Source organism: Emydura macquarii, unplaced genomic scaffold (genome assembly GCF_026122565.2).
Source record: "Emydura macquarii macquarii isolate MOO-44397 ecotype Brisbane River unplaced genomic scaffold, CSIRO-AGI_Emac_v2 contig_3692, whole genome shotgun sequence".
In the NCBI taxonomy this organism is placed as follows: Eukaryota; Metazoa; Chordata; order Testudines; family Chelidae; genus Emydura; species Emydura macquarii.
In genome coordinates this window covers 8,869,495-8,896,991 of record NW_027133829.1, presented here as the reverse complement: position 1 = coordinate 8,896,991, position 27,497 = coordinate 8,869,495, and the positions used below count along the sequence as shown (strand labels likewise).

Sequence of the window (27,497 nt, the reverse complement as noted above, 5' to 3'; positions counted from 1 at the left end):
GACTCCATCTCCCAGCACATTTGAACCCTTTTTATCTAAGCTAGATCGTAAGCTCCTGTGGAAAGAAGTGTCAAGCATGTGGACATTGAATAAATGCGTCTTATTGTTCACAGTGCCAATGGCAGGAATGGAGGAAGTACTGTGCCTGAATTCAGTAGTATGTTCTTCTCTATAGCCAGAATTGCTGACGATAGCTAACTGGTATGTGCTCATCCTCCAGCTGTGGGTTATCAGAGAAATTTGGAGGGTGAGAAGAAGGATAGGTCTGGTTAACTGGGCATGCTTGCAGTATAGTTTTGGAAGAGAAGGAGGAGGGGTGACTAGAAATACCATCTAATTTTGGTATATTTAATGGGAAACCATCAGCTTGAAATTTGGTTAGCTCCTGAGAAGGGAGTTTAAAGCAAGCACAAATGTATGACTACCCCAGATCCTCCTACTTGTTCCTCATGGTTTTACTACCAGATTCCTTTTTTTGTTTTTCGCTTCCATGTTGTTGAGTGAAAAACCCGTATAACCAGGGGAAACAGTGAAGCTGACAGTTACACAAAGAGCTGTCAAATGCAGAAAGTAAAAAAAGTATTTTCCCTTTATTGGCTGCAGTAACCTTGGGCATGACTTGTAACAACAGTAGGAGAGAGAATTTTAAATTTAAAGTTTCTTTTATTTAATGTCTTGTGCTTTTTAACATTTGCAGCAGCAGCGTGTTAGACTTTTTTCTACATTTCTACTTGACCTGAAGAATCAAAAAAAAAAAAAACAAAAGAAAAGAAAACCTCCTTGGTTCTCAACACTTCTAAAATATGTCATGTGTTGGGCTTGACAGTGCCCCCAGAAAGCATCATCTACTATGAATGAAATGTAGAATCGACCTAATGATGGTTCTGTTTGGAGAATAATTAACCATCATACTGTACTTGCTTCAAAGACCAGCTTTGTAATCAAACTTGTCCCTGCGAATTTGAGAAGTTGTGCTAGAGTTATAATGACTTTACAGTGTTAAAAACAAGAATGGGAGAAATGTTAGGCACAGGAGAGCCTATTAGTTCACTTTTTGGGGGGGTTTCTGGTTTTGTTTTTTGTCTAAAATTATATTTTTATTGATTTGTCTTTTTCTTTTAGTACTGAAGCAGTGAAGGACTATTCCAGCACCTAAAGTGAACAAAATTGCCCTAGCTGATAAACAGGCTTGGTACATGTGCATGAAAGATGCTGTGCACCTACTATGGTCAAAAGCTTATTAAGAGCAATATCCCTGGATAATGTGACTTGAGTGGGAGGACCTATTCTCCATATTTCAAAACTTCTTCCGTTGGGAGGTAGTAAGGAGGAATGTAAGAAAATGTACTTTAAAGAAGCACCTTTTGCATAGTCCTTGGCGAGCTGGTCAGTTAAAGGTGTTCGGCAGAGGATTTTTTAAAACTGAGTTTGTGCCCTTTTTATGGTGAAGGAAGAAACATGAAATGGGTTCAGTTCCCCTCGTTCCAAAATCTGGGTCCCAGTGGATTTCTCTCGGTTGTTCAGATCGCTAGACAGTGGCGGAGGAGGGGTCCTGTACTTTTTGTTTGTTCATATTTTGCTTAATGGAGCAGTAACCAGGTAAACGAAAAATGCTGCAAGTGTGGCTGAACCCAGATTTCTTCACTAGCAAATTCTTGGTGCCATAACCGTAGTGCCCCTTCCTGGGCTCTCTCATGACCAACTGGTGCAGGGCCAGGCTCAGACTTTCTTCAGGAGAGGTGGAAGGGCCTTGTGGCAGTGGGAGCACATTGGGAGTCTGGCTGCTCTTCACCTGATCCATGAAGCTGGCTCTGTGACCTTACCAACAGGGCCCGGCATTTACTTCCTCTCACTTCTATAATCTTTTGGTTTTCTCGGGACCTTTCATAGTGATGCTGTATAATTAGCCACAGCACCATCTGTGGGTGAGGCTGAAGGCTGCATGCCTTCTTGCAGCTCTTCTCACGTGGTGTAACTAGCCAACCCACCTTTGTTTCCCCATGGCAACTAGAATGTCAATCCCTCAGCAGTGTGGTCAATAGAAATCCAGAAGACTTGGCTCTCCACTCAAAGTGCTGGCTCGATTATTAGTCTGTGGATTAAAGCGGAGGCTCTGGGATCACAGCATTAGTCCACTCAGACATGTGCTTAGCAGCAGGAGCATGTTTCCTTTGAAAAATCTCATATTTAGATTGGAAATGCTTTCTGATGGGGCCAGATTGTCATTCTCAGACACTGTAGTCAGTCTCACTATCAGCCCCATGAAGACTGTAAGTCTAAAGGAAATGACACAAATAGATATATTTGTTTCCAAAACACAACCCTTTGGTCCACAGAAAAGATACCTGCCTCTTGGGAAAGATGAGAAGGCTCCTCTCTCTCCTATCTGTCTGAGAGCAAGGTCACTCATCCTTTGTCTTTGACATGTTTCCCATCACTTATCATTTACTAGAAAAACATTCTAGCATGCATACAGTATTAGACCATCAAAAAAGATGAAGAAGAGATGAATGCACTGTTTCATCTCTATTTATAGGAAGAGAGAGATGAACCAAAACAGAGATGGGAAAATTCAAATCTTTAAATACTTTGGGAAGGATGGAAAAAGGGCTGCTTTCATTGTCCACAAGGTTCAGGAGACTTTCTCATGAGCAGCTTGGCAGAACCCACTGGGCAACTCACTAAGATTTGGAGAGATTCCTGTATATAAAAAGCCCTCTCTTGTTTCAGCTGATCAGTTAATCAAGAGGAGCGAGAAGCAAATGGTTGATTGTATGAGGAGCGTGACTCTTCTGTGTTGCATGAACTCTCACAGGCTGTCCTATCCTCAGTTATATCTCACAAACATCATAGCTTCCTTTAACGGGAAGATATTATCTTGCCCCAAGGGTACTTGCTTTCCACATTCCCTTTCTAGTAAGTAATGTGCTTCCTGGGGCAAGTGTCCTGCTGACATCAGTAACCCAGAGCTCTTGATAATCCTGTCTGTCTTCTCCTCATTTCACCCCACCCCCATGTGCCTCTGACACTAGTGTTTTCTGTCCAGTTATTATTAAAAGCTATAAACATTTAAATGCATTTTTCCCATGAAAACACTAAGCTGCTTTGAGGTGATATTTTCTTTTCAGTTGAGTGCAATTACTTTGTCGAGTTACCTTCTTGCTATCTGTACCTTCCTTTAGTATCTTTAGGCCAGTGTTAGTAACAGTGCCATCTAGTGTTTGACCTCCTGTGATCACTACCTGTTTTTCCTAGTCCTAGCTCATTCTTTGTCTGACTAGTCTTACCTTGTGGAAAGAATCCACTTCTCCCCCTTTATGACAAAGGAACTGGTGTGATAGTAAAAGCCAATGGAGGGGAAATCCCACTGTTAAAGGTATGAGTTTTCTTTGTGTTGAGCTCCTGCTCCAGTAGTTGGTGGTTAGATCAGACCCTCATCATGGGGCAAGGAGCTGTGTTTATTTTTGCTTTTTGCATATATGCTTCATATTTTGCTGGAAGATGGTTAAAACAGCAAGGGGTGGGTGGGGAAAGTGATGTTTCTTTGGAATGAGTTCAGTGCTGCATAAAGGTACCAGATTGAGAGTTGTGGAGACTGAAGCCTTTTACCCACAGATCAGGCACTGAATGGCAGAACTGAACAAGCTTCTCTCCTCCCCACTCTTTTCTCTTTCCTCTGCCACTTCCCCCAACCACACACAATCAAGGGATCAGAGGGCTGTTGAGTCTCCATGGTTCATTCAATATTTGGACCCTGAAACTGCTATCAAAGGGCTCGATTAGGGCCAGTTGTGATCGAGGTTCATGTAATGTGTCTCCACTTTTAGGAAGTGAACTGCAAATGCCAGCCAAATTGTACTGAAGCCAGCCAATAGCTATCAGATGGTCTCTGTTCATCTGACCCAAAAATTGTTACCAAGTTTGTTGGGGTGATTTTAAGGAGTAAAGGCACTGTGCTGCTCCTTCCTTAACAGCTCTTGTACTTTATTGACCTCCCCCACAGGGACTTCAGTTGCACAAAGAGTGTCAACTGCCCTCTTCTCCCACAAGCATTTTCTCTCTGTCCCCTATGCACAGAACACATTCCCTAGTCAAGTCTGTAAAGCTACTGACGCTTTCTTCAAATCTCTCCCAGAAGATCCACTTCTATTGGGATGTGTACAGGAAATTGCCATTTGATAGTCGCTAGCAAGAGGACCATGGAAATTTGTTGACATTTATTCATAGATATTAAAAAAAACTTCTAAAGGATGCAGACCATCAGATTAGGCACATTGTTAGCCTACGTAAATGTTGCCCTCCCTTGTAGTGACCTCCGTCTATAACATGTAGTGGGGAAAATACCAAAGAAACCCACCACAGTAGCATTTAACTTCAAAAAGGGGAACTATGCAAAAATGAGGAGGCTAGTTAAATGGACATTAAAAAGAACAGTCACAGGAGTGAAATGCCAACATACCACATGGAAACTTTTTTAAAACACCATAATAGAGACTAAAACTCTACGTATACTCAAAATAATTTTTTTTTTTAAAGTAAGACGACTACCCCCTCCCCCCCCAAAAAAAAAAACCAAAAAAAGCCACCATGTCTAAACAGAGTAAAAGAGGCAGTTAGAGACAAAAATACATCTGTTAAAAATTGAAAGTCAAATCCTACTGAGGAATATAGAAAGGAACAAAAACTCTGGCAAGTCAAGTGTAAAAGTCTAATTAGACAGCCAAAAAAGAATTCAAATGCAACTAGCAAAAGACAAAAACTAACACAAATTTTTTTAAAGTACATCAGAAGGAGGCAGCGTCCCAAACAATCGGTGAGTCCAATGGACGATCAAGGTGCTAAAGGAGCACTCAAGGAAGACAAAGCCATTGTGAGGAAACTAAATGAATTCTTTGCATCAGTTTTCATTGCAGAGAATAGGAGAGAGATTTCAACACCCGAGCCTTTCTTTTTAGGTGACAGATCTGAGGAACTGTCCCAGATTGAGGTGTCAGTAGAGGAAGTTTTAGAAGAAATAGATAAATTAAACAGTAATAAGTCACCAGGACCACATGGTATTCACCCAAGAGTTCCGAAGGAATTCAAATATCAAATTACATAAGAATGTCCATACAGGGTCAGACCAGTGGTCCATCTAGACTATCAGACCAATGTTTCATCACTGTCTTCTGACAGTGACCAATGCCAGATGTATGGAAACTTTTTAAAGACACCTTAATAGAGGCTAAATTTAAATATATACCCCAAATTAAAAAACATAGTAAGAGCCATCCTACTAATTACAGAACTACTAACTGTGGTATGTAGCCTATCGCTTAAATCAGCCTCTGTACCAGATGACTGGAGGATAGCTAATGTGACACAGATTTTTTAAAAGGCTCCAGAGGTGATCCTGGCAATTACAGGCCGGGGAACCTAACTTCAGCACCAGACACATTGATTGAAACAATGGTAAAGAAACGAATTATCAGACACATAGATGAACATGATATGTTGAGGAAGAGCCAACATGGCTTTTGTAAAGAGAAATCATGCCTTACTAATCTATTAGAATTCTTTGAGGAGGTCAACAAACGTGGATAAGGGTGATTCAGTGAATATAGTGTCAAAGGCTTTCTGGAAGTTCAAGTAAAAGGTCCCTCATCAAAGGTTCTTAAGCAAAATCAGCTGTCATGAGATAAGAGGGAAAGGTCCTCTCAGGGATCAGTAAATGGTCAGAAGATAGGGAACAAAGGATAGGAATAAATTATCAGTTTTCACAGTGAAGAGAGGTAAATAGCGGGGTCCCCTAAGGCTCTGTACTAGGACCAGTGCTGTTCAATATATTCATAAATGATCTGGAAAAAGGGGTAAACAATGAGGTGGCGAAGTTTGCAGATGATACAAAATTACTCAAAATAGTTAAGTCCAAAGTTGACTGTGAAGAGTTACAAAGGGATCTGACAAAACTGGGTGATTGGGCAACAAAATGGCAGATTAAATTCAATGTTGATAAGTACAAAGTAATGTACATTGGAAAAAATAATCCCAACTATACATACTAAGTGATGTGGCCTAAATTAGCTGTTACCATTCAAAAAAGAGATCTTGGAGTCTTTGTGAATGGTTCTCTGAAAATATCAACGTGTAGCAACAGTTAAAAAAAAAACAGAAAACAAAAAAAACAAAAAACCAGAATGGTAGGAACCATTAGGAAAGGGATAGATATCAGTGTGCTTCAGCCTTTATTAGAAAGTACACCCATATGGCATCTACCATTCGAACCCCATCTCAGAATTACAGCCACTCTCTTGCTTTCCATTCAGCTGGAAAACAGAGCAAGATACCCCAGTTACATGGCTATCACTGCCTTGTGGATTAATGTGCAAAGGGATTAAACGACTCTGACAGCAAAACAACCCAGCACAACCTGATGCTTAAGTTAGTAGCAGTTCTGACTGTATGGAAGCTGAGTTTACATGTTCTCTAGATCTCTACTTGGAAATCTTTCCAGCTCTCTATTGACCAACTGTCTTGTAACATTCACTAGTCCATAAACCTATATTATGATTGTACAGTTCCTACTGGAATCTGTTTTATTACATAGGCTTCTAACAGCAGGCTAGAGACTTTTGTGTGTGTATCTGAAACTTTTATTGATATCAATGAAAGTAGCACATGAATATCAAGAGAATAGACTCATTGGCTAAGAGTGCCAGGCATCATATGCAATTATTTGTCTGACCTTTTATCTCAGTGATTCTTGTGTTAGTGGGTCCATTGCTTGCTAACACCTTGCTAACACTGCTGGTGAGAGGAGTATCCTCCTTTATTGTGGCCTGTTGTCATCCTGCCTCAGGCTTTGAGATCCTCATATAGCATTTGCTAAGCCAGGTTGGTCTTGGTCATACTTGGATGGGGGACCTCTCAGGAAATCCCAGAATGCTTTAGGAAACAATGTGGTTAATACAGTAAGTGGTTTTCTTCCCACTGTTAGTTGCACTAATGCCTCAGCTTCCAGAGATGTCATCTCTTGGATGAAATGTAGATTGGAGTTTCTGACCCCATGTGCTTCGTAAGGGCCCAGGGCCTTTCTACAAGATGGTGTGAGCTGAGGTTCTTTTCCCCAGTGTCTTGATCTAATTCTAGTTTTTGTAATTGTTCCCTCTACAGCCTGGCATAAGTGTGGTATCCTTTACTTCTTGTACCAAACCATTGAACCTACTAAATAGCTGCCAAAAAAGACTGTTGCAGTGCTGGGTCAGAGGGACTTGTAAAATAAGTAATGTTTGTAAAGGGATTTTGGGATTCATTAGGATGCAGAGAGCTGTTTAAAATGCAATCATGGTAAGAATCTTGTATTTATTTGTCCCCTGGCCAACGCATCTCCAGACGTTTGGTTAACAGGAATTACTCATCACAGTGGAAAAGGCTATGGAGGAGAGAAGAGGCAGCATGGTAATACTTACACCTCAGCTTTTCAAATAAGACATCAAATCAGCCTAATACGGTAACACTGTACATGAGAACTAAGCATGCAAGGTGTTGCCGATCCGCCAGACTGATGGGAGAATGCTACTGTAGTTCATTAGACTCTAATTCTTGATTTCAGAAAATCCCCAGAGTATCTTGCATTGCAATCAATTGGCATGCAAGAATCTCTGGTGTCTATTCCAAATAACTCCTCCATTGGCATTTTTTAATGGGAGCCGAGTGTAAATTCCCTCGATGTAAATTGGTTTCTGAATTCTCTACCCAGCTGCTCGTCATCTGATTGATCATAGACTGCTGTCCTGGTTGTGTGTCTCTGGTGGTTTTTAACATCAGGAGACACAGGATGGGGAATCCTTGCATTTTCAGAAGTGTGATATTTGCACTCATAGTTTAGAAAAGAGCTGGAGCATTTATCCTCCCTTTCTTGTCACGGAAAGGTCGCATCTATTGATATTTAATTTCCCCAAGAGATACCAGAAAACTATCTGGAACATTACCATTGAAAAATTCCTCTCTTCTCTAAAATCCCTTTTATCCTAATGTCATGACCTTCATTTAATTCAGATAAACTGAACTGTTGCCTAGCTGTTAATGAAAGAGCAGGATGTGATAATGGCTGAAAATTCAGCATTTAAAAAAAAAAAAAAATTTCTAGGAATGAATTAAAACATGATTTCCTTCCCATGGACCAGCCTTAGTTAGAAATTGACGACATGTCTATGTATAAACATACTGTTTTATATGTTTCTATTTATACCCAGGTTTCTATATATACTAATAAATGTGCTTTAAAAGGAATATTTTAAAATATTTGTCACATTTTCTAGTTTATTTTATTGTGGGAAAATGTAATCGGAAAAAATGCATTTAGTTCTTGTGGGACAGTAAGGTAAAATAGCTACTCGTGTAAACTAGATCTTTTTTTAGTTACAGGCGTTCTAGAAATAGCCAAGTGATAGCCCCAATATGAACTCAGCATGCATTTCCTTTTTGCCAGGATTCACTGGTCTGTTTGTCTAACCCTTGTAAGGACAGCGGTACAGTGTGCAGTAACAGATATGTGAACTTTCACTAGGCCTGGAATGGGATCTTTAAGTGTGCACAGCAGTATGTAGAAGTTAACTGAACTATTGTTCTCTCTGCTCTTTAAATTCCCTGTGTGTGTATGGGAAAGATTTGGGTGGTGGAGTTTATAGTGTTCCTCTTATTGAGACCATATCTGTCTTTGTTCCCCCGATTGAAATGAGGGGGTGGTTGGACTTATTTAGCTTACATAGCACATTGTAGGGTTTTGGTTTTAATAACAATGTCTGAATAACCATTTTTAGTTGCAATTTATTATAATGGGTTGTTCTGTGGCTTTACCTTCAATTCACAGATGTTGACCTTCTTATTAATGAAATGGTGGCAATATTGTGATTTTAAAAACTGTTTGTTTCACAGGAATAGTTACAGGTAAGCATATCTAAGCACACAGGTTAACATAAATACAGGTATGTGTGCATAAAGTGAAAGGTTTTGTGTGTGGTGTGGTGATACAGTTGATTGACATACTGTGTGGATCTGTAAATAGAATTGGGGATGTACTTGACGTAGCAGTAATATGTTTGGAGTTCATGTACAGTATCTGGTGCAGTATTAGTCAGTGGTGAATCAAGAAGTGTTGTAGAGCATTTACATGCAGCCGGGTATGTGGGTGTTTGCTGCAGAAGTCCTCCAGTCGGGTAAGTTGAACGTGGTTATTCCATGTGCAGATTATATCTTTTTAGGTGTAATACAGGGTAGTTTTATATTGAAATCTTTCTTTTGCATTTTTTGCATGTTAAAAGTAGTTCACTGTTGAAAGCCTAATTCTTCTGCCCAAGCTGTGATCTGTTCCATATCTCTCTCCTATATCTATACATATAATTATCATAGGGCATTGCTTTGTGAGCTACATAGAATCATAGAGTTGGAAGGGATCTCAGGAGGTCATCTAGTCCAACCCCCTGCTCAGAGCAGGACTAACCTCAGCTAAATAATCCCAGCGAGGGTTTTGTCAAGCCGCAGCTTAAAAACCTCTAAAGAGGGAGATTCCACCACCTCTCTAGGTAACCCATTCCCAGTGCTTCACCACCCTCCTAGTGAAAAACTTTTTCCTAATGTCCAACCTAGATCTCCCCCAGTGTAATTTGAGACCGTTGCTCCTTGTTCTGTCATCTGCCACCATTGAGAACAGCCTAGCTCCATCCTCCCTGGAACCCCCTTTCAGGTAGCTGAAGGCTGCTATCAAATCTCCCCTCATTCTTCTCTTCTGCAGACTAAACAAGCCCAGTTCCCTCAGCCTCTCCTCATAAGTCTTGTGCTCCAGCCCCCTAATCATTTTTGTTGCCCTCCGCTGGACTCTCTCCAACTTGTCCACATCCTTTTTGTAGTGGGGGGCCCAAAACTGGACACAATACTCCAAATGCGGCCTCACCAATGCCGAATAGAGGGGAATAATCACTTCCCGCGATCTGCTGGCAATGCTCCTACTAATGCAGCCCAATATGCTATTAGCCTTCTTGGCAACCAGGGCACACTGCTGACTCATATCCAGCTTCTTATCCACTGTTACCTCCAGGTCCTTTTCTGCAGAACTGCTGCCTAGCTCATCGGTCCCCAGTCTATAGCTGTGCATGGGATTCTTCCGTCCAAAGTGTAGGACTCTGCACTTGTCCTTCTTGAACCACATCAGATTTCTTTTGGCCCAATACTCCAGTTTGTTTAGGTCCTTCTGTATCCTATCCCTACCTTGCAGGGTATCTACCACTCCCCCTAGCTTAATGTCATCTGCAAACTTGCTGAAGGTGCAATCCACCCCATCTTCCAGATCATTAATGAAGATGTTGAACAAAACCGGCCCCAGCACCGACCCCTGGGGCACTCCACTTGTGACCGGTTGCCAGCTAGACATGGAGCCATTGATCACTACTCGTTGAGCCCTATGTTCTAGCCAGTTCTCTATCCATTTTATAGTCCATTCATCCAACCCATACTTCTTTAACTTGCTGATAAGAATACTATGAGAGACCGTATCAAAAGCTTTGCTAAAGTCAAGGTATATCACGTCCACCGCTTTCCCCACATCCCCAGAGCCAGTCACCTCTTCATAGAAAGCAATCAGGTTGGTCAGGCATGAGGTTCCTTCCAACTCTAATATTCTATGATTCTATGACTTTCCCTTGGTGAATCCATGTTGACTGTTCCTGATCACCTTCCTGTCTTCCAAGTGCCTTGAAATGGATTCCTTGAGGACCTGCTCCATGATTTTACATATGGTGATGCATATCTTTTCTGCAACTTTTAGTATACTGAATAAGTACCGCTGTTTTGTAGATTTAGGGTGCATCTCCCAGAATATAATAGGCTGGGTTTTTAATCAGTGTATATATATGTTGAAGATTTTGTGTATATATGTCCAAAATGAGTAGTCACAGAAAATAATTGTGAAGTGTTTGCGCGTGTTGGGTGACATAATTGCCCGTATCTTCGTTAGCAGAGGTTAGAGCTGTTTTCAGTTTAGTTTAGGGTTTATTGGGGAGTAGATGAATTCAGCTTAATTCTAGCTAAAAAAATAAACAAATCGAAGGCCAAAATCATAAGAGAACACTCTTCCTTTTGAGTGCTATAAAAGAAGTAAAGATGGTGTCTGATACCTTAGACAAACACACATGAACCAAGAGCTTCTGTAGAACATCAGCTTCATCAAACTATGTGAACAAACTTTTAAAAACAATATATTTAAAGAGGTGGTCCATTCTATCCCTAATCCTGGCAGACTAAATATTAATTTCCTATTCTATCAAGATTTCTGTTCCTTTATTAGTACCTATCCCCATTCATTTTGGAATGGGATAAAATAACAGTAATAAATACAAGCTTCTGCAGGACAGCAAAGGAACCAAGGGGATTTGGTTCTGCCAAATTTTAATCGGGCAGCCCATCTAAAAAAAGCCATATCTAATAGATTTCTGCTGCATTACTGAAATTGTCATCCTTTCGCAAAGATCAAAGCACTGAAATACCTATGGTAACTGGTAAAGAATTTGCCAAGAGAAGTATTTGGATAATATGGCCGTGCGTGCAGTATAAATGTCTAGACAAAAATTTAATGTGTACCAGATCATTTTTCGGTCTCATAACTTTGTGTGACTTCATGCTGGCTTAAGACAACTGTTCATGATAAATAAGTGTCACAACAGAACACCCAAGGGTGGGAACGGGGGGGAATCAGTTTCCAAAAGAATAGTAGAGTCTGTTTAGGAATAGGTAGGCAGCATCCTTTTGTGGCTTAAGCGTGGGACTGTCGTCCCTGTTCTTAACTCTACCGCTGATTTCTCCGTGTGATCTGGGCAAGTCTCATAACTGTTCTGTGCCTTTTTCTCCATTTGTAAAATGGGGATAAAGTGCTTTACAAAAAGAAAATAAGTATTGAGATCTTTGAATGAAATGTGTCATAAATGCAAAGCATATTCTGAGTGATATTGGGCTAGATTCTCTGGTTGGCTACGCAACACAAATGGCTTTAATCTGTGTAAAGTGTCCCTAAACAGCTGGAGATAGCGAGTGGAGAATGCCCCCTCCCCTGTCCCCCCAGGGAATTCTTTGCCAGCAGAAAATTTTGGCATAGGTGGATTCAACTCTTCCTGCATTAGCCTCTCCTTTCACTTTTCACCGCTGGCATAAGGGGAGAGAGGGTCTATTGGGTGTGGCATGGGTGGGGAGGGTCATGGTAGAGCAATGATTTCAGTTGGTGTAAACGAAAGCTGCTCTTCTGCAGCTTTAATTTGTGCATGAGGCTATGTGTCTCAGGAGCAGATGTCTGGCTGGATGTACAATGGGGCGGGGGGTGGAAATGTAGCTATGGAGTCAGTGAGCATGTTGCCCTATGCTAACACTGGGGAATTTGGGACAGGAGTAGAACTCAGACTGTAATTCCTCCATACACCATCTTGTTGCTATTTTTCAGTTGGAGGTAAATTGTCCGAGGCTTATTCTTACCCCAGACCTTTGGAGGGTTTTTTTTTTTTTTTTTTTTTTTTGGTCTCCCTTTGCTTTTAGTATCCCTGCTGGGCTGAATGTCTTCCTGGTTCCCAATGTCCCAATGCACGGCTTTGAGCCAACATTATACCATGATACTCTCCGGTTGCATACCTTTGCAAGCAACCTGCTCTAGTGCCCACATCTAGGTGACTAGGTTACGTAGGTTCATATAGTAGAAATGAACCAAGGACGATCACCTTCTGGATCCAGCTAGTGGGTAACACTCTGTCCTTGCTGTAAGCTAGAATCCCCTGAGGACTAGAGCTGTGCATGTGCAGAAGTGCAGCTTCACACACTCAGCAAAAGTGGCCCATTGTCTGTTTCCGTGAGGTCAGGCTTGAGGGTCCTGTCCTGTTCCCACTGAAGTAAGTAAGTATTGCTGTTCACATCAATGAATGGAAGCAGGCTCAGGACCTTGTGAGAGCCAAAGACTAATTAGAGGAGCTGGTCAGGCTTTTATGTTAACTGGATCGCGTCCACCAAGTCCTCAACGAGTCTGGATCCATGTTGCTCATTGAAAGAAGCACGACCCAGTATCTTTTAATTAACTTTATTATAACATTTAAAAATCAAGAAAATAAAATTAAAAAAACATATCACCAAAGCTAAACTGTTGTTCATGCTACACTAAACATAAATCATTACAGCTATAAAATCAAGGTCAAACCAATAAATTAGTCTCAACATTGGATTGCAACTAAATCATCAAATGCATTATATCATCAAATTAATGCTAAAAATAATCAATCCTAATAAATTGTAAAGATGAGTCTAAGGAGATAGCTGTTGGGTTATAATTACTGATGACAGAACTGTACCCAAGTAATCAAATCCATGACTTTAAAGTGGTTAAATATCTTAATATTGAAACTAAATTATTATCTAATGTCTGAACTACAACCTCTGAGCCAATTGTCAGGGTTCCTTTTTTAGAATCCACTTGTTATGTGGTGGTTAACCCTCCACCCAAAAGAAACCAATATTATAACACAGGCTTTAATAGAACACTTCCAATAAGCAAATACTTGACAGCTCCTTGAGACTTTTAAATAGAGCACAGAACACACTTCAGTGAGTATCTTTGAGACAACTGTTAGAGCTGTTTAAATCTGTGGAACCTTTTCCTGGCCCTTTCCCGTGTGGACTTTCTGGATGCTCTCTCACATGCATGTGCATAGGCAAACCACCTCTCCCCACACCCTAAAAATAAAAAGGCTGGGACATCTCCCAGCTACTAAAAACAAGATAAAAACAGAAAAAAGAAAAATAAGATATCTTAAGGTAAGAGGGGGGTTGCAAAATCTTCAGCTCTTCCTGAAATATAAAGCTTCTCAGCTTTAACCTTGCTTCTTGATTCTTATGGTTTAAGATTTGCTTATTCAGTCCTTCCTCTAAGGTCTTTGGATAGATCAGACGCACAACCTACGTTGGAGCCATGCAACATGGTACAGTCAGGCTTGAATTCGGTCATTATTAGAGAGTGTCAACTTTGGAAAAGTCCTGTTTTTAAATCAACAATTTAAAAATATTCAGAATTTTCAATGCCACAGAGACTGACATCTCCGGACACGCTCCTCTCCTCTCCCCAAAATATCTGTACACATGAGGCCACTTGAGGAGGCTAACATGGTCTTATCTGGGGAAGAGATCTTGAGATGACATTGTGTTACCAGTTTACAGAAAGTTGGGAAAAAAACCCTAGAAGAAAACCAGTCACAACATTCATTCATCAGCCATATTAAAAATAAGTTCAAATTTATGATTAATGTCGTCATTCTTCTCACAAACAGGACGACTTATAGTGATCTTTCTATTTTGGAGCTGGGCTGTAAAGAAAACAAAAACACATACACTAGCTTAATTGGAATCATCTTCTTGATGCATTACTTTAAAACCTTTCTTGATAGGTTTTATAGTAACATTTCTCTGTCATGATGAAATCCACTTAAGAAAAAACATGTTTTAAAATGTATATAAGGTTTCTGTTTCCACAGACAGCATTGTTCTGAGACAGTTAATTTGAGATGCATCTTTCCAACAGTCAGTTTCCCAGGTGTTAGCACAGAAACCCAGTTCTTCTGAAACGACAGGCATTTATTCTCTGCTTCTTACCAGCCACATCAGACCATTTCAGCATATCTTCAGATAGTTTAAATGAGTTTTCCTTTCTCATGCACCAGTGTTTCAGTCCATAGGGGTTTCTAGTGAGTATCCTTGCAGTCCCAGTGTACATGCACCCATCAGCACATTGATGAAGATTAAGTTGGCTGAAAATGAATGTGGGCAAGATGGAGGTGATTGTGGCGAGGTGAGGGAAAACTTGCCACTTTTACAGCATTCCCCTCAATCAAAATTCTCTACAATCACCAATCCTTCTAGACTCCTTGCTCCTTTTAGATATCCAAACACATATGACTACTAAAAACATCTTCTGTCCATGGCCAACCAAAAGACGGTGCCCCATCCTCTCACTTTGAGATGACCACAGTGATCCATTGTGCATTTGTGACATCTACATTTGATCACAGCAATTCATTTTACCTCCAGAAGAATTAAATTGACCTGGAAAAAGCTCAGGTAGGAGAGGTTTTGTGAGGATACATTCAATAGTATTTGAAGTGTTCAGGAATTAGAAAGCTGGGGTGTCAGAATATACCCTGGAAATCTACCTAGATACTTATATCTAGTGTAAAGATAATTTTAAATGACCCTTTAATAGTAATCATAACACTCTGCCATGCTTAATTAATATTTGGTATTATGTACCATCATGTACAAAGATAATATGTATGTTTGTCCTGGCACTGATCTCATGCTGGTTTGCATCAGAAGTAACTTCACTAACTGTAGCCATGTTTGTAACCAAACTGCACACATTGTTGTAGCCTCTGCTTTCTTTTTACTTACACTTTTGCATTTAAAGATTTTTATTAATCTTTTTATCAAAGGATGTATCTGCCACTTTAAAAAAATTCCATGGATGGTATTTTGTTTAGAATTAATTATGCAGAGTTTGCAACCAAAATGATGCAGCCTTATGGTAGTGCAGGAAAACCTGAAGATGTAGGTGATGGGATCTGTTTTCATTGTCAGCCTAATTGAACTACAAAATGTGAACAACGTAAATGTCGAAAAGTCAGTTAGATCATTAAAACTGAATGTTAATGATCTAAAATCTTAGGAACACAAAGGCACTTATGTTAAAAGTCATTTTTTAAAATGAATGTGCTTAATGAACAAAAAGTCAAGTGCAAGCGAAGATAATGAAAAGGAAGTATACACAACCCCCAATTCCCTTCACCATCTCCAGCACCCACTCTCCAGAGAGGCTGGCTGGCCTTTCCTTTGAGCTGATATATTGCTTTCAGCACTATTTACATCCTTATATAAGCACGTTGTCCTCAGCTAACCTCTCCCAAAAGCCTAAACATGTTTCTGTTGCTTCCTCTAGTACTTTACCTTTACAGGGATTTAAAATCCAGTGATATTGTGGATTCTGGAATCTAGAAGCACCCAAATTAAACTGTATTTACCCTAGGAAGTGGGTCAGCTAGGATTACATATAGGATATGTTGTGATGTTTTAAATGTAATTTAAATATAGGATATGTTGTGATGTTTTAAATTGCAGCAGAATGTTTGCTTTCTTCAGTTTGATATATGAGCTACCTCAGTATGTAGGCAATTAAAATCTTCAGCATTCCAGATCAGGCTTTTATTCTTATTTGAGTGCTTGCTCATGTCCAGTCCATGCTAGGTATGTGCGCACCGCGTGCACAGTTGCCAGAGTTTTTTCCATTAGTGGTATTCATAGGACTGGCTCTAGCGCTCTCTGGGGTTGTGCATGCATGCGCTGGTATAAGGGGCTCTACACCCTCTCAGTTCCTTCTTACCACCCATGATGGTTGCCTGGAACAATCCCTCTTGCAAGGTTTCTTTCCCAGTGGTTGGACTTGGTGGTATATTGTATAGTTATTGTAGTTAGTGTATTCTTAGTGTTTGTGTATATAACGTGAATAGTTGTCTCTGTCACTGAGGGATTTTCACCCCAGCGGCTGGGCATGCCCCAATACCTGGGCTTCAGTCTGTGTTTCTCCTGCAGCAAGCCCGTGCCAGTGGGTGATCAAACTCTGGTTGTCTAAAGTGCCTTGAAGAAACTCATGTGAAAGAGAAGTGCCAGATCTGCAGAGGCTTGTGCACTCAAAAAGTCAGAGGCATTCATCTGAAGGCCTTACTCATGGAGGCAGCCCTCAAACTGGCCTCAGAGCCAAGCCGCTCCAAATTGGCACCAAGCACTTTGGCTTCTGTGTGAAGTGCTCCGCTGACACTATGCTCCTGCTGGCACTGTTCTCCATCCCCAGTGCCAAGGAAGAAGCCTAAGAAACAGCACACCGAGAGAAGGCGCTCTCTGTGCTGAAGAGGGACAAACAGGGAGTGACTGGCATAGTGAGACCCACACTGAGCCGCTCATCCTCCCCAGAGCCACTGTTGGCTCTGGCAAGCACTGAGTCTGGTCTGGGACCCACCTCTGACTCCTGGGAGCAGTCGTGTGACCTTGCACCTGCAGGTCCCTTTGACTCCAGAGGCTTTCCAGGTGGCAAAGGACCTGATGTCTCTCCCAATCCTGCCCACTCCCCAAAGCCCCCTGCCAGGATACCGGGGATAGAAGGGCTCAAGGGGTGGCGAGCTCCGTCATGCACCAACCATTGTGGGCTCCATCCAGACGAAAACCCTCCATGATCCCATTACAGTGGTCTCCAATCTGTCGTTGGTCACTGGTTCCCTGGCACTACCTGGAGGTGGAAGCGGGTCTGTGTCGCCATGGTCTTCAAGCAAAGAATTTTCTTTGGATTCTACGGAGGACTTCTTCGCCCCGCCAAAGAGGAATTGGTACCCATCCTATGCTCCAGACTTTGGTATCAGCCTCTCAGCCACTGCTTGGCCACTGGGCCACTCGGCAGTGCAGTGGCACTATTGGAACCCATTGGGGTTTCCCCCAGTACTGGGGTCCTCTTCCCATCGCTCATACTCTGTAGTGTCTGAGAAGCAAGCCACTGTTTCATCCCACCCAGCATCAGGCCCTGACTCCTGCACTGACCCCAGTACCAGGGTCCCAAAAGTGAGCCCAGTGGAAGTGGTGCAGGTGGAGGAAGAAGAGACAGCCCCTCCCCCGGTGTTAGCATCTTCCTAGTTATCCCCAGATGAAGCAGTTGCAGGCTCTAGTAACCCGCTCCTGTCGGATGACTTCAGGGCCCATCAGGAGCTCATGAAATGGGTCACCGCAAAGTTGGGGCTAGGAGCTGAGGGAGTCTGCATACAGCTTAATTGATATCCTGTCTGCAGCAGCCCTCTCTAGAGTGGCCTTGCCAGTTAATGAGGCAATGTTGGGGTCTCTCAGGGCACGATAGCAGACCCCTTCAAAAGAAAGGGCAAGGGCTATAAATATCACCAGCCACTACCTTCTGCCTCAGCCTCCCAGTCGGGCTCACATAGATACCCCAGCAGGGCCAGGCAGGCCTTTTAAAGGTATGCCCAAGGACGGCATGCTAGTTTCAACTTCAGATCCATTCGCCCTTTTGTTTTCGGACTGCCTGTCGTCCTTCAGCCCAGCGTGGTCTTACATAACATTGATCCGTTGGGTGCTCAGCACTATAACACTAGGTTACACCCTCCAGTTTTCGTCCACTTCTCCCTCCCACCCCCATCCCTGTTCAGGGACTTTTCTCATGAGCAGCTTCTCATCCAGGAAGTGCAAGCCCTCCTAAGTGCGGGGGCTGTAGAAGAGATTCCTTGAGAGGGAAAGGATTTTACTCCCAATATTTCCTAATCCCAAGGGGGGGGGGTCTGCGTCCCACACTGGACCTGTGTCACCTCAACAAATATCTCAAGACACTGAGGTTCCTCATGGTCTCCCTCGCCTCCATCATTCCCTCCCTGGATCCAGGAGTCTGATACGCTGCCCTCAGTTTGAAGGATGCTTATTTCCACATCTCCATCTTCCATGGACACAGGAGATTCCTCAGGCTTGTGGTGGGTTAACACCGCTACCAATTCACCACACTTCCCTTCAGCTTGTCAGCAGCCTCATGGGTTTTCACAAAGTGTATGGCAGTGATAATAGCCTTCCTCAGACATGGAGACATACAAGTCTACCCATACCTTGACGACTGGTGATCAAAGGCTCTCACAGACTCAAGTCCAGCACAGTATCGGCATAGTATGGGCAACCTTTCAGGTATTGGGTCTATTAATAAATGAGCATACTTTGGTCCCAGTTCAGAGAATAGAGTTCATCGGGGCAGAGCTCAACTCTGCCAAGGCCTATTTACTGAAGGCCAGATTCTGAACTATGTCAGATCTGATCACCCAGGTCATAACCCACCCTCTTACAACCGCCCGGGATTGCCTCAAACTATTGGGTTGTATGGCGGCATGTACCTATGGGGTGCAATACCCACGGCTATGCCTCCGACCCATACAGATATGCCTAGCATCAGTCTACTCCCCAGACAGACACTACTTGGACTCGGTACTCAGGATTCCGCCGCCTGTCCTAGCTTTGCTGACTTTGAAAGACTCAGATTCCATAATGACAGATACCCTTTGCCACCCCATGTCCATCAGTAACCTTGGTTTTGAATGCATCAGACCTGGGGTGGGGAGTCCACCAATACAAGCTCAGGACTCAAGGCCTCTGGTACCAGGAAAAGCTCTTCCTGCATATCAGTGTTGGAGAACTCAGAGCAGTACGCGTGGCTTGCCAGGTGTTCCTCCCCCATATCACAGGAAAATGGTACAGGTCTTGACTGACAATACAGCCTCCATGTTTTACATCAACAAGCAGGGAGGAGCTTGATCTTCAGCCCTGGGCCAAGAGGTCCTCCGGCTGCAGGACTTCTGCATGAAACACACCATTCACCTCAAGCCATCACATCTTCCAGGAGCCCAGAATGCACTGGTGGACCACCTCAGCAGATCCTTTTCCTCTCACCACGAGTGGTCTCTTCACTGGAGGTCATCAGTGTCATCTTCCAGAAGTGGGAGGCCTCCCCAGGTGGACGTGTTCACAACCAGACAGAACAGGAAATGCCATCAGTTTTCTTCTCTGTGTGAGCTCAGCAGGAGCTCCTTCTCAGACGCCTTTCTGCTCTCATGGGCAGATTGCCTACTATATGTCTTTCCACCAATCCCCTTGGTTCACAAGGTCCTCCTAAGGATCAAGAGGGACAAGGCGAAGGTTATCCTGATAGCTCCAGCATGGCCACGCCAGCATTGGCTCGACATTGGACCTCAGCTCCACTCATGCTCACACCCTGTCTGGACTTGATATCACAAGACCACGGCCAGCTGCTTCACCTGACCCTCACATCCCTGCATCTGACGGCATGGTTGCTGCGTGGCTGAACCCTGGAGAGCAGGCCTGCTCAGAACAGATTCAACAGGTCTTGTTAGGTAGTAGAATGCCTTCCACCAGGGCTACCTACTTGGCTAAGCAGAAATGTTTCACTTGTTGGGCCTCCGAACGGAATCTTTCTTCATCCTAGTCTACTCTGCAATCTATGAAAGTTCACTTGGCAGCCATCTTGTCCTTCCACTTTCAACTGCAGGGCAGATCACTTCTTCCACAAGATGACAGTCAGGTTTCTCAAGGGCCTGGAAAGAGTCTATCCTCAAGTTTGCTTCCCGATTCCCCCGTGAGACTTAAACCTGGTCCTGTCGAAGCTCATGGGGCCTCCCTTCAAGCTGTTAGCATCTTGTTCCAAACTGCATCTCTCTTGGAAGGTCACCTTTCTGGTGGTGATCACCTTGGCCAGAAGGGTCTCCGAGATCAAAGCCCTGACATCAGAACAAAGTCCAGCTGTGCCCACATCCAACCTTCCTACCAAAGATGGTGTCGCAATTCCACAACAGCCAGGACATTTTTTTTCCAGTCTTCTTTCCAAAATCTCACAAGACCGCCGAGGAGCATCAGCTCCACACATTAGTTGTTAGGTGGGCCCTGGCCTTCTATATCAAGAGGACTAAGCCCTTCCACAAGTCTAGGGAACTCTTTGTAGCAGTAGTGGAAAGGATGAGAGGGCTGCCAGTATCATCGCAAAGAATCTCATCCTGGATAATCACCTGTATCAGGGCTTGCTACGGGCAGGTGAAGGTCCCCCCTCCAGCCATTGTGACTGCTCATTCCATGAGAGCTCAGGTTTCGTCAGCAGTATTCCTCGCACAAGTACCAATCCAGGACATCTGCAGAACCGCAGCACAGTAGTCGGTTCAAATCTTTGTGTCCCACTAAACCTTTACCTAGCAGGCCCATGACGATGCCAGTTTCGGAAGAGTGGTGTTGCGGTCAGTACGTCCATAAGCTCCAACCCTACCTCCAAGAGTACGGCTTGAGAGTCACCTAGCATGGAATGGACATGAGCAAGCATTCGAAGAAGAAAAAGCGGTTACTAACCTTTCATAACCATTCTTTGAGATGTGTTTCTCGTTTCCATTCCATGTCTCATCCTTTTACCCTTCTGTTGGAGTTATCGGCAAGAAGGAACTGAGGGTGCAGGGCTGGCAGCACCCCTTATACTGGAGCATGTGTGCGCGACTCCAAGGGTGCTAGAGAAAGTCCTACAGATACCACTAAGGGAAAAATCTCCGGCAACTGTGCACATGGTACGCACATGCCTACCATAGAATGGACATGAGCAACACGTCTCGAAGAACATTAGTTATGAAAGGTTAGTAACCATTTTTGTTTGTTTGTTTGTTTCTCGGAAATGCCTCCTGACCTCTCTGCTTTTATTTTTTTAGAAATGGACTTAGTTCATTAGGAAAAAGTTTTTTACTAGGAGGGTGGTGAAGCACTGGAATAGGTTACCTAGGGAGGTGGTGGAATCTCCATCCTTAGAGGTTTTTAAGCTGAGGCTTGACAAAGCCCTGGTTGGGATGATATAGCTGAGGTTAGTCCTGCTTTGAGCAGGGGATTGGACTAGATGACCTCCTGAGGTCCCTTCCAACTCTAATATTCTATGATTCTGGTGAAGGTGTCATCCTATGTGATAACTGGGCGCAGTGGGAGAAGCTTCAAAGCCTGAGCCTCAGGTGAGGGAGCTGCCACAAACCCCAACAACCAACAAATTGTGCAAAAAAAAAAAAAAGAGGATGGAGGTGTAGATCACAGGGGCAAACAGTGATAAAGAGGAGAACCCTGAGTGGGGAACCCCAGAAAACACCAAGGAGTCAGTGCATGCTTCCCAGAAGAACTCTGCCTGAGTGCCTGAATGGACGAGGGTCCAGAAAAAGGCCTTGCTTTCAGAATGGTCTGTCTCCCTCCCTCCCCCAATCCAGCTTCCTCATGGTGTCTCTTTTGAAAAGTGGCAGCCCTGGGGTATAAAATCCTTTTATCCAGAGATACACAGCACCTTTGTTTTAGCTTAGCAAAACCTAATGTTTTGTGCTCCCCCTGCTGTCTACATCTCTGCTAGCTAATGGCTGCTGTTGGTCCCAGAGAGATGTTGAAATCAGTGAGGACCGTCTTGCATAAATAAGGAAGTAATAAAATTAGCATGGTTTTTGTAAAGCTTCATTAGACAAGAAAGGACAAATAAATTTTTATTTACTGACTAGTAAAGGGGCAAATTTTTATGGAAAAGAGGTTTGTTTTACGAGTCTTCCATATGTCTTCCCATTTACTATGGGAAATGGAGTAATGGGGGGAACCAGAACTGTCTAAATCATACTTGAGTGTCTCTTAAATTGTCCTGGATGAACTATGACCGAGAATGACCTCAGTGCTTGTTTTCCCCTAAATTTTATCTGAATTTTTTTTCTTTTGAGTTAGCCAAAATACTGATAGGTCTCTCTCCAGACTCAATATTTTCCCTTACTGAAAATGCCACCCCTTCTTTCTGCTTTCATTTGCTTAATTCTTCTGAAGTGTTTCCCTGGTATTTAAATTCCTAACCTGTTTCTGTGTTGAACCCGTCAGTGCTCTGATAACTTCACGTGTACCCACAGAAAAGTGTCACTCTTGTTTAGTGGTCTTGCCAGGTTGGCTCTGCAGAGTTTGTGTAGAATATGTTGCTTTTCAGGTAACTTTCTATCTTGAGCCTCATTCTGTGTTGTTTCAATCTCATCATCTCTTACAGCATGACCCAGTGGACACATTCTGGAGGGTATTGGGACCCAACTTTAGGAGGCAGCTGTACCAGTTTACCAGATAGAGGTCAGCTGTGCTGGTCAATGTTGACTGTAACCCATTCAGTTGTGCACGCTTTAAATCACCATGAAACTGGGGCTACTAATGGCAGTTTTAGAATCAGAATCAGCCCAAGCTCCATGATGAGTTCAAGGTGGAATGACTGACCAGTGCCCAACAGTTGACATTTTTCATGTAGGGTTCTCCTTAGTGTTCCCTGATTAATATATTTCTTTTCTTGGCTTTGGACCTTCACTGACGCTGCCCCTACATGTGGTAGCGTCTTCTGATCATGATGAAAAGTTCCAGAGGGGTAGCCGTGTTAGTCTGTATACAGCAAAAACAACGGGAGTCCTGTAGCCCCTTAAAGACTAACAAATTTCTGCGGGCATAAGCTTTCATGGACTGCAACCCACTTCGTCTGATGCATGAAGTGGAAATCATTCAATGGAGGGACATTCTTGTAGGGACAGCAATGATTTCCACTTCATGCATCTGACAAAGTGGGTTGCAGCCCATGAAAGCTTATGCCCGCAGAAGTTTGTTAGTCTTTAAGGTGCTACAGGACTCCTGTTGTTTTTTCTGATCATGTGACTCCCAAGCATTCTCTCTTTCCTCCAGATCCCTCCTTAAGACTCCATTACCCTATACATTTTGCTGACTTGCATGTTATTTTATTGGTGAGGCCATGGCACCTTTTTGTCTGAGACATTCCTGCTAAGTTACCTTTTAAACAGCGGCAGGTAGCAGCTGCCTCTAACAATATTTTTACTTCAAGGGCTGCTGGCAGAATGCCTCCTCACCAGGGATACCAGCATTATACAAAAGCAAATTGAATTGTAGGCTACTGCAGTTGAGTTGGAGTGTGTGCACACACACTCAATGAAAGAATATTAAAACTAAGGATGGAAAATACCTATTAGATCGTCCATTCTTTTCCATCTGCCTGGAGCCAACACAGGATTGTTTGATACAGGATACTTTTTAATCTACGGCTTTGTCCAGTCTACTTCTAAAAGTCCCAAGCAACTGAACTTTCACCACTTCCTTTGGGAAACTATTCTGCAACTAATACAATTCATTGTCGGGAAGTTTTTCCTGAAACTCAAATTAATTTTTCCCACTAGATCAGGAAGATCTGTTATAGTGGGGGGAGGGCAGTTAATAGTAGGGAGTTATTGTAATATGGCATTTTGAATGTGAGGAAAGAGCTGATGTGTTTGTCTAGTCAGTGTTTGTAGTTGTACAGAGTATTGAAGCTGTAAAACTGTATGTAATAAACTTCTGAGAATCATTATCTGCCTTGTGCTAGCAATCTGATTCTCAGTCAGTTCTTTACACATTCTGCGTGATTTTATTGTGGATGTCAAAGGGACACTAGCAACTAATTTTCATCCCCAAATTTATATTTTTAGTGTTTTTGTTCTGTTTTTAGGGGGTAAGATTGGGGTGAAGAGAAAGGAAGCATCTGTTGAATCTTTTGACATTCACGTGCAGTGTTTTGAATCCAAACAGAGTTTTGCTAGTGTATGCAAACCAGAGAGTGAAACAAAGACTACTTAAAAAGTGCAACAGAAAGTTCTGTCTCCCTATTCAAAAGCAAACAACACAGATGTAGATTTCAGAAAACAGAAGAGCGTTCATGCTCATCTACCATGTAGCGGGAAAGTAATTTAAAGAATTTAAATAATTATTTCTTGGTTGTAATTGAATACATGGGTAAAGATAAACAAGAATTATTTGCGGAAAATGCGATGGCCTGTGTTATGCAGAAGGTCAGACTAGATATTCACAGTGGTCCCTTCTGGCCATAGAATCTGTGTATCTACATTTTAACTCACTTAAAAGCTCACTTTAACTTATACAACAAATTTAAAACTGATTAAAGTAATTTTTTTACACAGTGGATAATTTACCTGTGAAACTCACTGCCACAAGATATTAATGACAGTTGAGGATTCAAACAAGGATTAAACTACCATATAATAAAGGTATCAGGGAAGATTTTCAAAGGCACAAATCGCAGTTAGCCACCAGACTCACACTGAAAGTCAAAGGGAGTTTGGCACCTGTCATTTATACTTTTGAAAATCTTCCCCATTAATTTGTACATCTTATCTGATGTAAAAGAGATCAAACACTCAAACTTCAAGACAATCATCAACCACTATCGCCTCGGATTAAGAAAAAGCTGCCTGAATATAGTTATGCTTATTATATAATTGTCTACTAACAGATTGCTTTCCTTTAAAATACCTGGCTACTGTCTTGACCAGGCTAGGTTAGATGGAGCGTTGTTCTGACCCTATATGGCAATTCCTATGTTATCTCTTATTTTTTAATAAAACTGAATTAAAAGGCTTTTTAAAAATGGCCAAACAAGATCTTCTCTGTGGAACATACATAAAGCACTCTCATTTCTAGATGCAAAGTTAGCAGACCCTGCACTTCCAGAGATACAGGCGTTTCCAGTTATCCACCCATAACATACATTTATTTTTTAACAGCTGCAGCTCAGTCCATCCTTCCTCACTTAAAAGCCCTCAGAATGAAGTGGAGGTGTTGTCCCTTGTGGCCCAATTATTTCCTGAAATCTGTCTTTTTAAAGTTGTGTCATTTGTGGTGGTGTTATAAATAGCGGCTGCCGCCCAGTATGTTGAAGATTCTGGTGCTGCTGAGGCTAATAATGGCATTCTGTTATTGCATTTGGTCACATACAAGAGTGTAATGTGTCAGTCCAGATCAGTAAAACCTACCATATATTCTCTTCACATATCATCTCTATGTACTGAAAACCTAACACACATTTCTATTCCCAAATGTAAAATATGAAGATCCCAAATCAGAAACGGAATTGTCGGGAATGTTCTGTATTTCAAGCATCATTTGTAACGCTGATCTGTCTCCCTTCCGTTCTCTTTGGAATACTTTCCTTTGAAGACTTGTCTCTAGAACATTCAATGACATACTGAGATTTCAGGTAGGGGCCTTCAAGATTTCAAAATATTTTTTATTATACTGAAGGCAAAAGTGACGGAGCAAAATCCTGACCGTGCTGGTATGCTACTGTGAAGCAAAGCATTGCAAGTTCTTGAACAATAGGATTAGATTGGATTTGCTCTTAATGAAACCCTCCCTTGGAAGCTATTCCTGCCCCTAGGGATAATTGAATAATTAGAATAATAGAAATGTAGGGCTGGAGGGAACATCAAGAAGTTGTCAAGTCCAGTCCCCTGCACTGAGACAGGACCAAATAAACCTAGGCCATCTGTGACCAGTGTTTGTCCATCTTGTTCTTAAAAATCTCAGTGATCGGGATTCCACAGCCTCCCTTGGAAACCTATTCCAAAGTATAACTATGCTTAGAGTTAGCAAGTTTTTCCTAATATCTAACCTAAATCTCCCTTGCTGCAGATTAAGCCTATTCCTGCATTTCCTAGTTATCAGTCAACACATTTCAACTTCAAAGTTCAGTACAAACATTAGCTCTTGGAGCATGACTGTGGGTTGTTGCTGTTACCACCATTTTGTAGTGGAGAAACTGAGGCAGAGATGTGAAGCTACTTGTCTAAGGCCACACAGAGAGTCTATAAGAGCTGAGGCTAGAACTCGGGAGTTCCTATCTCCCAGGAGTCTGCTTAGATCACTCCTCTCCCAACTAGTCTGTGCCATTATGCAGTTCAGTAGCATTGACAGATTTAACGTCTCATTAGACTGACACTTAAAATGGGCAAGTAAAAAGAGATTGAAGTAGCAGACGCTTGGCTGCTAGATATTATGGCAAAAGGCACCTTTGAAGTGTCTAAATCAGGTAAGAGAATACCATATATATTTGCTATATATTTCTTTTTAAATGTTGTTCTGTACCTAAAATACTAACCAGGCATCGATTGTCTGTTTGGTTTGGTTTTTCAGTGATTTACATCACTACTCAACTGCTTGTTGGGTATGTATATTTTATTGTTAGCTTCACAAGATGCAGTGAAACCTGTTTTTAAATGATTGCTAAAGGATTTGGCCAAAATCAGTTGCTGAATACAGGCAATCTTTTATTAAAGGTGGAGCTTGGTTCTGCTTAATAAATCTGGAGGGTCCCTTGTGTGCCTTATCATGCATCTTTATGATGTATAAAGAGGGCCTGAAAGGAATATGGTTTTCCTCTTAGGCTTTTTTTCCTGCTAATTGCTGTCTTGCCTGAAAGACTGATGACTGGGGAACCCAGTGAAATGATGACACCACAGGAGTCAAGAGAAAGTGCAGATCAGACAGATGAGAGGGGATGGGATTTTTAAAATAAAATTGTAAAATGTGGGGAGAGCAGTGTATGTTTTTATTAACACCTATTTTACTTCAGTGATTGACTGACATTCTAGATAAAGTATGTGTGTGCTAAAGATTTGCTCTGCACAACCCATCCCTTCAACAAAAGGATCAGCTCTCAGTAATAAAACCTGCTAAGAAGTCCTCTCGCAAAGACAGAGAAGACCAGTCTTGACATACTTGATAATTCTGAGGTAACAAGCCAAAACCTGGAAAAGACCAAAACCCGTCTGGTCTTCTTTTTGCATCATAAAGAAGTGAAAAAAGGCACAACCCCATCTTTAACAAACGTTCCTTTATAGTTCACCTTTTAAAAAAGAAGGTTGCCTAAAAAGGGTGGATGGCGGTATAGCTCACCTTCTTACATTAAGCATTGTCCACCAAAATAACAAAGATACCACAGATACAAAGATTAGGTGAATTCTCTCATGGAGAATATTCTACACTTTTGAAAT

The 27,497-nt window shown here is 42.2% G+C and overlaps 1 protein-coding gene across 4 annotated transcripts in view; it reads left to right on the top strand.

Annotated features, from left to right (window-relative positions):
* The window catches only part of CNNM2 (cyclin and CBS domain divalent metal cation transport mediator 2), a 190,966-nt gene that overhangs the window by 122,061 nt on the left and 41,408 nt on the right, over positions 1-27,497 (top strand). Inside the window, exon 2 of one of the 4 annotated variants that reach the window (XM_067536969.1) lies at positions 1,123-1,256. The exons of the other annotated variants lie outside the window; for them this stretch is intronic. Within the exon in view, the coding sequence (XP_067393070.1) occupies positions 1,123-1,136 (14 nt within the window). The 3' untranslated portion in view covers positions 1,137-1,256. Of the gene's footprint in view, positions 1-1,122; positions 1,257-27,497 lie in introns of those variants that run through there. 4 annotated transcript variants of the gene reach the window in all.